Here is a 12,851-nt window from a genome sequence, read left to right as displayed (position 1 = left end):
CTTGAGAAGTCTGCAATTTGCAGAGAACAGAAACAAGCAGATGCTGAGCATGAGATATTGGAACTGTTTTAGATGTGTACTTTAAGGGATGATGCACGTATTTCTCTCCATGGAGGACAAGGAGAGACTAGAATGACTACCGAGCTGTACAACTGCCTCTGGCCAGAGAAATCCCATGCTTGACATGTTGTCAGCTGCCACATGTCAGAACATGTATTGTGTACACATCCTTTTTATTACACTAGCTTCCTGTAATTTATATTAGAATATTCATTCTCCTGTTCAAAATAAGTGTGTGTGAAAATATATGGATCAGTATGTTCCATTTTGGCTTGCACACATAACTACAACCAAACCAATCAATTACTTAAAGGTTTAATATAGCTAGCATCAACCTCTCATGGGAGGGTTAAAACTACTGAATAAATGCATCATTCAAACACTGACAGCAATTTTTACTTCATGTTTAAATTCTGTATTTACATGGGAATTATGTGTGCAAAGGACTGAATTTAGCAAACTTGGTATACTTCGCAGTGAAGATCTGGTTGCCCGTATGTGGCCCAGAAGCATCATTTTGTCCTTAATAGAAACAGCAGACAAAAACCTCATACTGTTCAACTCCAAAAAAGATAATTCCTTGTCACTGAAAGTCAAAGAAAATTTCCATAGTCTGGTTGCAGCTGGGAGTGCATGGCATGGCATGTGATGGAGCAGTTCCACTTCTATTCACTAGAGGGGAGTGGCACACATAAACAATAGTATTTCACTGAGATATGATTTATTGAAGATAATAGGCTTTTTTCCTGTCTCCTTTTTTAAAAGAAGAGACTTGTATTCCTATTGAATGAAGACAAAAACAAAAATTAAAGCATAACCACAGAAACCTTTATACTCTGCACAGTACTTCTCACAGCTCAGAAGCCAGCAGTATTTTTAAAGGTACATTTGCTACTGTAAAGCATGGAATTAGCAAAGAGTGAATGCTATGAAAAAGGAACTGACTTTCTATCACTGAGCTAACTTTTGTTGGAGCTAAAAGGCTGGAGGGAGTTTGCAGGGATTAGGGAAGTTCACTGCAATTTAAACAACAAAATAATTCCAGTAATAGTTTAAAACCCAGGAGTTACTGAAGAAAAATTCATAATTGGTTGATTTCCAACAGACAAATGTGAAGCTAGGATATAATGGTACCTCTTAAAGAAAAATAGGCATATTTTGAAAATGCAGTAAATATGAAAGATATATCCCATTAACTCTTTTGGAGCCAAAGGGAAAATTTTCTTGCCCTCAGTATATTTTGTCAGAAGTTGCTGATGCTGTCACGGTTACTCCTTTTCACTTGGGAGGTTTTGTACTCCTTCTACCCAAAGCAAGAAAACCTTTCTGTAATGCCTGAAAAATATTCCATGCAATTGACCTGTAAGATCTTCACTTCTCAGTCAGGCCTGTTGGTAACAAAGTTTTAAAAATATATTTGTTTAAAGTATATATGTAGCCAACACATCAATTTCCAATTACATTTTAAACTTCTCAGATATTTGAATACAAGATATCTGCAGCTGATCTCCACGGAAAGAACAATGCAGAATTAGCTGTGGATATAACGCAACTGCATCAAGGAATTAACACAGTCCTGTCAACGTTCTCATTTTAACACTGGTGAGCAATTTTGCATTTTTCTCCTCGTTTTTCTGCCCGAAGGTTGCTGCTGCCAGGGTGGGTGGCAGCCAGGCTGTGCCTGACACTGTCCCAGGGAAGAGGCAGCAGCAGCCAAGGCCGGGTGCACAAAGCCAGGAGTGCAGGAGCGCGGTGGGCTGGAGCGGCTGTCCCTCCTCCTCCTCCTCCTCCTCCTCCTCCTCCTCCTCCTCCTCCTCCTCCTCGCCAACAGGACAAACAGACAGGCACAGGCTGGCTAGCGCCTGGTTAAGACCAGGCCGCTCCAGTCCTCAGCAGCTTGGTACTTCTGGATAAAAGAGGTTGTTGGAAAAGTTACCACAAAAACCTGCCAAGTGGGCTGCCTCTGGCTGCTCCGACTGGAATAATCCACCAGCCTCAGCCAAGAGTCCAGCCGCAGGACCTGTCTGCCTGCCCATGAGTAATAACCACAGACTGGGCTCTCCTCTCCTCGCAGAGCCCCCAAAGCTGCTCAGTTAGAAGGAACTCAGCCTAATGTTTGCTGCATTCAGAGTTCAAAATGAGCCCTTGCCTGCAAGACACATTAGAAATGTTTCAGAAATTCATTTCTAAATGAAATTTCCAAACTTCTAACACATTAGAAATTCACTTGTCTGAGATCTTTTCCACACGGCCTCCTGGCTCCAGCCTCCAGGGCTGCACAGAAGGTCTACCCAACCATGCTCTGGACTCCTGCCCTGCCCTGCACGGCGGGTACGCGGGGCCCAGGCCGGGTGCCTGCGCTGCCCCACTCGTCCGGAACCGCCGTCCCCGCTCCCTCGCTCTGCTCCTCCCCGCACGGACTCAAGCTTTGCCTGATCCCCCCGTATGGGCAGCTGATGGGTAAACTACATTAGTTCATACATGCAAGTGGAGCTTGTGTTTTTAAAATTCAGTTTGAAAGAAAATACAAAAAGGCACTTTGGGAAAAAATAACTGCTGGCTGCTGCCTAAGTCTAGGAAGCACTAATCAGCATGACATGCAAGGATATGGGAATAACGTAAAAAATCACTTTCACCAGCTGTGCATGTACCCCACAAAGCCAGCATTGTCCAGGAAGTGGGTCCTTCAGCCTTTTCTGAGACATTCCAGTCCTCACTGCTATTGCTACTGCTTCTGTCTTCCCAAAGCTGTAGAAACTTTACAAAATATATATTAAAAAATATACTGAAGTTTATGGCAGTGTTAGCATTGTTGTTGTTATTATTATTATTCCCTCTTGCCCAGAGAACAGATAAAAATGATCCTTATCCTCTAAGGGCAAAAGACACAGAGGAGAGAATAAAAGCCCAAGCCTAACTCTAATTTTTAGGCAAAAGAAAAATCACAAGTCCTGTGTCAACAGTGGCTGTAAGTGCCATGGCTGCAGTCCCCCAAAACAAAGAGAACCCCCCAAACCTTGAAGACCATGGATAAGAAATTTGCAGATCTCAATACAAATCTTTTATTTCTGAATTTTCAATAGTTAATTTTTATATTTTCAGATTCAAAAGAAAATAAATTCTCTTGCATCTTCACTGTTACCAAATGTGCATGTTTACCAGAAGTTCGAAAACATTTTAATTTATATTCATACCAAAGACTTTCACATTTTTGTATATAAAGTTAGGAATCTATATCTGATAAATAAAAACAGAAGGGTTTATATCAACCAGGATGGCTGACTTCAGTGTCCATCATGAGTGTCCATCAAATGTAAAAATCAATCTGATTTTATATATACATTAAGATGCTTAAATATAGGCAGAGTCTGACGACTATGATTGTTCTTGCGTGTGAATCAATTTTCTTTTCTAGTCTTAGCAACATATACTATTATACAAAGTACAGAGACTGATTTTCTCATTCAAATTAGTTCTATTCAAATTAATTTCATTGGCTAATGAGCCCTTCCAGGCAATTACAAAACTGAGTAGCTATTTAAGGATTCAGCCTTTCAATGGCGTCAGAGGTATGGAGTATCACCTAGCTTTTTAAATAACTGCTCAGTGACTACTGTTGTTCAGGTAGCAGCCAGTTGGTTTTGAAGAAAGCTATAACAACCTGCCCAGTAAATTAATCTAATATCTTCCAGTAAATTAACCTAAACCTTACAATATGTCAGGTGTCTACACCTTGCACTGTGTTCACATTTTCTTCTTTAAAAGAAATCTTAACTGAAAGCCAGATGAAAAGCTGTATTTTAAAGATTTCTCCACCACGCTGGCGAAAGGTTTTGTTCATGTTATTTCTCAGTGGAGTGCTATTGGCCAGTTAGATGGCAAGATTGTCGTGTCTGTATTATTTCTTTCAACTGTCTCAGACAGAGAATTTTTAAATGCCTAATGTCAATCCACTGGGCTTTTCCGGAGCTCTTACTATTCCCAGAACGGTGTATGTTACTTGTGTAGCTCTTCAAAAATAAGCACTAGTCCTGCAAACAGGTATGCAGGTTGTCTCAGCTATGAAACTTAATCCTTTGCACAGAGCTTGAACAAAACAGTAATTCGTAAATTCCATCAAAGATTTAACACTGATAACAAAAGCTAACTCATGAAAAATCATCTCTCTCTTAATTCCGTAAATGAAAATAACAAATCTTTCCTTTTTTTTTTTTTTTGGAAAACAATCCCATTGGCACCTCCTAGTACAAAATTCATTCCAAAACAGAAACCACAGTTTTTACTTTAAACAGTAAAAAAAAAAAAAAAAGAAAAAGAAAATAAATTTCTTAATCAAAGTTTCATTTTCTCAAATAAAATGAGATCCTGGAAAATCCTATGATCTCCAAATAATGTCAATAGCAGTATCTGACTGACAAAACATTTAACTATGCCCATCCACCTTTCTCTCGCAACATTATAGTAAAGATTATACAATACATAAAAACTATTAAATGAAAAGTTAAAATCAGATTATCATCTTATTCCATCAAGAAATAAGGGTATGGCACAGTATTAGCAAGTTTCTACACTCTGATATACCATATCATGATTTTCACTACATTTGTATGTGATTATTGTTGCTTTCAAAAATGAAAGCAGAAACAACCCTGTTTTTGATGTAAAGAACTGCTTAGACCACTGGTTCCCAGCTGAGTTTTTGCTGCAGTCACAGAACTTAGACCAAATAAAGTTAAGCAGTAAGAACATGTCCTTGCACAGAGGCCGCACATGACATTGCTCGTCCCTATCCGTGGCCAGTTGGGCTACACTGGAGAATCTCAGATTTCTTTGAAACAGTTAGCTAAGGGGGAAAAAAAAAAGAAAGAAAAACTTATCTGTAAACAAATAATTCTTTGATTTCTGCTGCTAGCATCAAACAACAGATATTTCTTTTAGCAGAAAACTGTATGGAATGAGTTATTCTTGCACAGTATGTAAAACATATCTTAGTCTCCATACTTTTACATCACAGAAATTTCTCATAATTCCTGCTATTTTGTACTTGCCTCTTTGACTGTGAAAAGAGCTGTGCACTTTACATTACTGTATATGTATCTTTGTCAAAAAACAGAAGCTTAACACGGAGGACTCATAAGCTGTTCTCATCTTACAGGCTGCTGGGCAGCAAAGCTAGATGTAATTTGTTTTCTAGCAACAAAACCATGAACATTAAGTAATTGTTTTACAGTATTTCACATACAAATTAGCTAAACTGGAATATCTAATTGGGAAAGAAGTTGAGAGGAAAAGATTTACTGCAATTTTAGCTGTTACAGGTAACAAAGGTAATTCTACATTACTCAAATAATAAGAGATAAAAATAAGCTTTGTCTCTGCATTTATGAATAACTGTTGTTTACAGTAATTTATTGAGAAAAAAAGCTAAAATAAAATATTATGCCTGATATTCTATGGCAATATACATGAAAAACTGAAAAAAGAAAACGACGATGGACTAACGTGTAAGTGGAAGATGTGGATCCAGATATTAGCATAGTTCCATTAAAGAAAAAGGAACTATTCTGATTATATTAGTTGACGATCTGTCCGTTACCTTGTTGCCTCAAGGAGTATCAGAGATAAACTGTGTACTAATACGACCAATTTTTTTCCAATAGTCTGTAAAAAACACAGAACACTACCTATACTTCAGATAATAGAACTGCAAAATCTGGCAGAAAAGAAATACATACCATGAAAATATTAACAGAATACATTCCTATCTAAGCTTGGAGTCATGTTTAAATATCATTTCTGTTTTTTCATACAAAAAAAGACATCTGTCTGTCTGTATTTCCAGAGATAAACAGTTTTCATCTAAAAAGAGGGGGAAAAAACCAATAAAACCTTCAGGCTACAAAAAGCATTTGCCAAACCTGCAGTAGAACTGTGGTATCTGTTTTATATATACTCCCTGAACTTTGCAATGCAAAATAGAGTCAGTTCACACCCAAGGGAGAGTGCAATAAGGCTGCCAGACAAGACCTCAGGTCCCTCAGTGACCTCACTATATAAGCCAGGCCTTCCTGTGCCAAAACTTAAATAATGAAGATGACGCAAGGCAAAACGAGGGTGTCCTAGAACAGTACTTTATGCACTCAAATCAATAATATTCACCAACTTTAAGACTGTTAGAAAAAAAAAGATGTTCAGAAACATTGCTGAGCCTGAATAACAGGCCCATTTCCAGAAGTGCTGAGCAGTTGAGAACTCCCAGGGAATTCACAGGCACTGCTGGTTGCTCAGCACCTTTGAAAAATCAGGTCACTTATTTAAGAATCTAAATATGGACCTGGAAACCTACATTTAGATTCCTATTAACTATCCTTCATGCTTTTGGTTTCTGTTTATGAAGTATATTCAGTACTTTTCAGGACAACTCCTTTAAAAATTAAGATAATTTCTCTCCCCAGTTAATAATTACTTTTTAATACCAGGACAGCAGGGGTTTCAATGCAAATTTACATTACTTTTTTGCTAACATCTTGTGAGACGAGATTAATTAATTCATTTACATCCAAATCCATTATACATACGTGCCCCTTTCATCAGTAACAAAATGGGGGGAAAAAAAACAAGGGCATAAGTCAAATGAAAGCCTAATCTGGTTCCAATGATCATCAGAAGAGTTTTTGATAGCAAAAGGTACAGGAGACCATCTCCCAGTGACATTTCATACTTGAACACATATCTCTATACTGGGGACAAGTTTTCAAATTTAGCATCTTAGTAATACTTCCAAACTTGTAAGCTAATTGAAATTTTTCTTTTAGAATACTCTTCATTGAACAGTATCGATGAACCAATAAAATGGCAACCAGGTCTCATGGATGCTGATTTTGCAAAATCATTCAACGGAGAATGTTCTACATGACTGATCTAAAACCATGCTGAAGCGTTTTATCAGAAGAAATAGCTTCAACATTGTCTAAATAAAGTACACTGAACATTCTAAGACATAATTTTTGATAAGTCTTCAGTTTTTGTAATACAATATCGCTCTGAATTTTATTTCTAGAGAATTTAAGAGTATACAACAGGCATTTGGCCATCTGGCTGTGCTTGCTACAGAAGTGACTGTACTTCAGTGGCAAATGAAGAGATTCCTGCACCCAGCACTGCATGCTGTTTGAACAGCCTGTACTAAACACCAAGTGTATACAGTTTAACTTGGGTTCAGATAGCATCTTATAAACACAGTTTGGGGAACTGATAAATAATCCCACCCATCCTTTTTTGTATCATCCATGATTCAGCGCCTCTCAAAGAAGTGAGTTTTTGTTTGATTGTACTCAGGGAAAGGAAAGGAAAAATTCACCCAACTGACTATTGCAAAATAAAACTTCTGGAAGAATTTGTCAAAGGACAGCTTTACTGTACTGTTAAGTCTCCAATCCTGCACATTCTTTGTCATACAACTAGTTCATAACCCACATAAACAAGTTCACTGTCATCAGTGAGACCAACTATGAGAGCAAGAATTTTTCATCCAGGCAAAGCTGTGCAGAATCAGGCCCTAACTTTTTAAGCCACGTTCACCCTCTTCTCAGTGCTACAGAATCTAAATACAGGTTTCTTGATCGATGTGGAAACAGTTCTTTTACCTGAACAATTCCGCTTATTGCATGCACTGTGGGTTTATACCATGCAGTATGAGAAATTTAAAAAATAAAATACTTCTTGTCCTTCTTCAGCCATGGAGACTCAGCTAGGATCCCGCAAAAATGTTTATAAATACAGCACATGTCACACCCATTCATTTCTATAGAGCACAGTCCTCATCTTTGTATGAGGAAAGCGTAAACAGGCATTAAAGCAACAACAACAACACCCTACCCCAGAAATACTTTAGCATAATTTCTAAGAAGAACTGGCTTTATTTCAAACATCTGAGTGAACGGAGTATTTTTGGGAGTCTCATCACTACACTGTAATTCTAGCGGAGCTGCAATGCCAGAAGTAACCATGTCACTAAACCAGTGGCAATGTGCCAATGTACGTAACCAGAAATTGTTTTAGAACCACTGAAATTTCCAACATGCCTGTGCTCAGCACTTTCAGTCTAGCATACAAGCCTGTAAAATACTCAATTCAAGGGCTATAAAGTTCATGAGCACATAAAACATCACTTTTTTCAAGGCACGGTACAAATACTGCATTTCACAAATCCCTACAAGGTAGTGTAGGAGCAACACTCATTTTGTTTCTGCAGAAACTGAACTATACAGGTAATAAGGTCCTGATCTAGGAAAACGCACACATGCTTAAAGCTTATGCATAGGAGTAAATGGGATTATGTATGCTCAAAATTAAACACAGACTAAAAGGTTTGGTTGACTGAGTAATTGGCCCAAGAAATCTGAACTAAAGCAATGGTATCAACAGGATTAAACCCTGAAAGTGTGTGCTTCCCCCTGTTCTTGGTTTATTTATCAACCTGCCTGGTAAAAACTGGCTTGTGGCATCACCTGCAAAATGTAGTCAATAATTTAGCACTTGGTCCTTTATCCATCCTCTTAAAAAGTACATTATAAATCAAACTCAGTTCTTGCTCCTCCTCGCTACCTAGACGACAGAGGGTTTTCCTGCCCACCTTTCCAGCTACGCCTCGCTTGGAGGAGCCAACCTGCACCCACCCTGCCTTCGGTGCCCAGCTGCTCGGCGCAAGGCACACCACCAAGGACAGCCAGCAACGCAAGTGTTATTCGCAACCGCTAGCAGGCCAATTTTTTTGAAAAGCTGCAGAAAGCTCAAATGAAAATTCAAAAAAAACTCTTGGAAACAAGCTGAGACCCCTTTGGGGTGCTGTGTGGGAAAAAACCAAAATGTATGCTCCCTGGTGGTGCTTTTTATTCAACTAAAATACAAAGCAATTCATGAAGGATTACCACTACAAATTTATGATAAAAAAATCACTGCCAGCCAAGCTCCGTCTTGTGTCAATACCACTGCTACCGAGCAGATACAGACTTTGCGTTTATCACCGTCCCATTGCCCCAAAATCTCTTTGCTGGGGGAACAGGAGACCTGAATCACATGCAAAAGATATCAGCCAGCGAGACCTACCTGCACAGCATTCATCCTTGGGATTTAATTTGCTGCCACACAAGCCGGGAAGCAGCCTGCGGGTGGTCTGCTCTTGCACGCCAGCAGCCTGGTTCACAGCCCCGGCGCCACCGGGCCACTCTCTTCTCCCGGGGAAGCCAGGTTTAGCCTTCATGCCGTGCCCGGATCTGACCGAAACGTCGCAGCCCGCACGTGGATGCCCTATACCTGGGTACAAAACGCTGCCTCTGCAAGCAGGAATGCACTGGTTTCTCATTATGAGGTCCTTAAAAATATATATTATATACTATATATAAAGTAATATATAAGTATATAATATAGATATTTTTATGTAAGTATATAAAACCCGTAGTTTGGTCTAGAACTTTGGATTGAGACTTAACAGCTCTTTCCTAGGCGAAAAAAACAAACCAACAAACAAACAGGCGAAGCCCGGCGACAAACGGCCGCGCGGTAACGGCCGCGGTCCCGCCTCCGGCCGGGGGCGCAGCGGGCCGGGCCGGGCGGGCAGACACCGCTTCGCGAAGCGAGCTCAGCGGCGGCGGCGGCCCGCGGGGGAGTGAGGGCGCGCCGGCGCTACCCTGACAGCTCGGGGGGAGCTCTTCGCCGGGGGCTGGCCTCGGGGAGGGGATATGTAAAGCCCGGCGGATTAACATAACAGGGCGGGCGGGGAAGCGCGTACCGAGAAGGGCTGCGGGAGCGCGGGGGGCGGGAGCAAGCCGCTGCCCCCGTCGCTGGTGCGGCGCGCTGGAGCAGGGGCTCGCCCGGCTCCTGCCCCCGAGGGGAGCTGCCGCGTTATCGCCCGCAGAGGCGGAGGCGGCGCTGATCCCACCCGCCGCCCCGCAGCACTGCGGGACGGGCCCCGCGGGCTTCCCCCGGGCCACGGGGTCCGAGCGCCCGCCGCCTCACCGGCGCAGCGGGCAGGGCAGGGCAGCGCCTCGCCCCTCACGGCTTGTCACCGCGCGGGGCCGCCAGCCCGCGCCGGCTGCGCCGGCTGCGCGCGGGCGAAAAGGGCGGGCGCAGCCCCGCGGCGGCACCGCGCCCCCCGCGGCGGCACCGCGCCCCCCGCGGCGGCACCGCGCCCCCCGCGGCGGCACCGCGCCCCCCGCGTCTCCTGGCGGCGCAGCTGGGAGCGAGCCCGGCCCCGGCGGCGCTGCGCTGCGCTGCGGCGGAGAAAGCGCGGAGGGAAGGGGCACGGCAGGGCGCCGCTTCGCTCCGCAGATGTCCCTGCCTTCGCGGCGCGCCGCCCCGCCACCCCCGGTGCGGTGTCGGGGAGCCTTTGCCAGTTCGGGTAAAATACAGCCGATCACAGAAACGCCCTGAGTAGGGCGGAGCCCCTTAAAACCACAAGCGCTTCTGCCCCAACGGGTACGGCTATGGCCAACGAGACCGTGGGTTTTGCGTAGCAGCTGTTGCTGCGTCCTCGCGCTTGGTTTCGGTTTCGGTCTCGAAAATGAAAAGAGCAGCAAAACAAGCGGCGCTGTGATTATTCCCACGCTGCCAAACCAAACGCAGTGTGAGCAGGAGGAGGTGTTCAGGTCCCCTCCTTCCAGCCGCGCTGTGCAGCACATGGATGAAGTCTGGCTTGTGTCGCCACTCTTGTCACTTAAATGGTAACAGCTCCAAATCCTTCAGCTCATGTGGAAGCGATCTTGGGCCATTATACTGCATACTGCAGCCTTGGTGTTAAGCAGCCTCTAATCTGAATATTTTCCTCCTCCATCTCTTTTTTAAAGCCAATAAAATGACAAGAAGGTGGGGATTTGCTAAATGTTGCTCAGAACTGTGCATCTGGTCCAGCGCCCTGTTTCTCAGCTCAGCCAATGTCAGTGTTTCACAGGAAGATGCAAGAACTTCAAGAGCAGGCAGAGGTTGTTATTTGCCCCCCGCAGAGCCCCGTTGTGCATTGGGGTAAATCCTGACGTGTGCCATTTTACCCCCAGGCCGGTAGTCTCAACCGTAACCGTTACTGCCAGGTATTTTTGTGAACTCCAACTGTTTGGTCTCTATCTAAAGCTTGCTAAATCCTTGGCCTCGCTGCTGTGTTTTGTCAGTGAGGTCTACAGTTATCATACGTAATGCACAAAGACATGATTACCAGTTTTGATTTTGCCAGTTTTCAATTTAATTTGAATGTCGTCTTGCTACTGGTATGTGAAACAAAGTCTTGTTCTAGCTTCTGAACAATGTTTCATCGTTTTGTACTTTCATCACATCTTCTGTTCATCTTTTGAGATAAACAGTTCCAAACTTTTCGATCTTGATTCTTCGGACAGTTGTTCCTAGCAGTTTTTGGTGCGCTTCTCTAGCCTTCTCTAATTCCAGGATATCCTTTTTCAGACTGAGGCGGCCCACAAGCAGTATTCCAGAAAAGGCCATGGCATGGAATTACGTAACAGCCTAGTTTCTCAGAATTATTTTTCATTCTATTCCACATTTCCCAATATCTCATTAATTCTTCTATCATATTGCATACTGAACAGAGCTGTTATCATGCTGTTCACAGTAATGCCCAGTTCCATTTTTTGAGATGATACAGTTAACTTACAATCCTGTAATGTATTTATAAAAGAACTTTTTCTTCCAGTATGTCATGAGTGATAGTATTTGCCATTATAGTGCCCATTTCCTTAGTAGGGCTGAAGGCTTCTTGACTTCTTTAAAGTCTTCTCTCATGCTGACTGATATAAATAGCCCATTGGCAAATGCTGCTACTGGATCGTCGGCTCCTTTCCAATTAATATGCACTACAGGACTTACTATGAAATCTGGTTTTCACCTCTGCTTAATAAAACTAATCATTTCTTTCTGTTTTCTGCCCCTGTTAAAATGTACTCCTCTCCCAAGAGTATTTAGCTTTTTGGGGTAACATCAGGCTTACAAATGTCTAAATAAATGACATCCAGTGCTTGTTTTTACCTACCACTTACTGATTTCTGCCAAGTTAATGAATTATTAGAACTGGAATACCAATGAATTGGTGAGGCACTTTCTTTTGCATATGCATATATGATGGTCTACAGTCTACATATTTTCTAGGTACTCCTAGTTTTTAATTGTGTTTATATATACTCATACTGTCCCTTATAATCTTAGTGTTTACTCTAATGTAGGATCAAGACTAATATGCCTGCAGTGAATAGGCTGTATAATACAGTGAATAAAGACACCAATCAAGGCATTGTTTGCATGTCGGAAGATGCTGAGTGCTTTCTCTTCCTGATAATGTGTCTAATCTAGTTCGAGAAGAAAAGCTTTTGTCAATACTGTGTACAGCTAATTTAGCTGAGTTGAAAATCTTAATCAAACCATCCAATTTTAGAAGGTCAAGTTCTAAACCACGTTTAAATGATTTCTTTTGAGTGCACTGATTTTAAGGGCATCTTGCTTGGTCCTTTTGAGCAAGCTTCTTTTGAATTCAGCTTGAGTTGCAGTTGCTCCGTATGTCTGAAAATTAGGACGAAGGTATAATAGAGATCAATAATAATAGACATCAAAATTATTGTTTTTTAAAAAAACTAGTGTGAAAGACTGTTTTTACCCCTAAAATAACAAGATTGATACCTCTTTACTTTCAGAAAACTGTAAAGGTTATGGAGGTAATGACAATTTGCAGGAGTCTGAAAATCTATTAAGACTGATCTAATGTTTCTGAACATCCTGTTTTTCCTTGGGTATTGCTT

At 42.0% G+C, this 12,851-nt stretch overlaps 1 protein-coding gene across 3 annotated transcripts in view; it reads right to left on the bottom strand.

Moving 5' to 3' along the window:
* Window positions 1-12,851, bottom strand: part of LOC135325162 (ran-binding protein 3-like) — a 79,954-nt gene that overhangs the window by 26,391 nt on the left and 40,712 nt on the right. The window contains exon 6 of one of the 3 annotated variants that reach the window (XM_064502880.1): window positions 9,169-9,375. In XM_064502880.1, the coding sequence (XP_064358950.1) occupies window positions 9,169-9,322 (154 nt within the window). In that variant the 5' untranslated portion in view covers window positions 9,323-9,375. Of the gene's footprint in view, window positions 1-9,168; window positions 10,181-12,851 lie in introns of those variants that run through there. The other 2 variants (XM_064502879.1, XM_064502878.1) reach the window with 2 other exon arrangements.

The sequence above is a fragment of the Dromaius novaehollandiae genome, chromosome Z (genome assembly GCF_036370855.1).
Source record: "Dromaius novaehollandiae isolate bDroNov1 chromosome Z, bDroNov1.hap1, whole genome shotgun sequence".
NCBI lineage: Eukaryota > Metazoa > Chordata > Aves > Casuariiformes > Dromaiidae > Dromaius > Dromaius novaehollandiae.
Note: the sequence above shows the minus strand (reverse complement) of the source record. Positions and strands in the feature narration are given on the sequence as shown.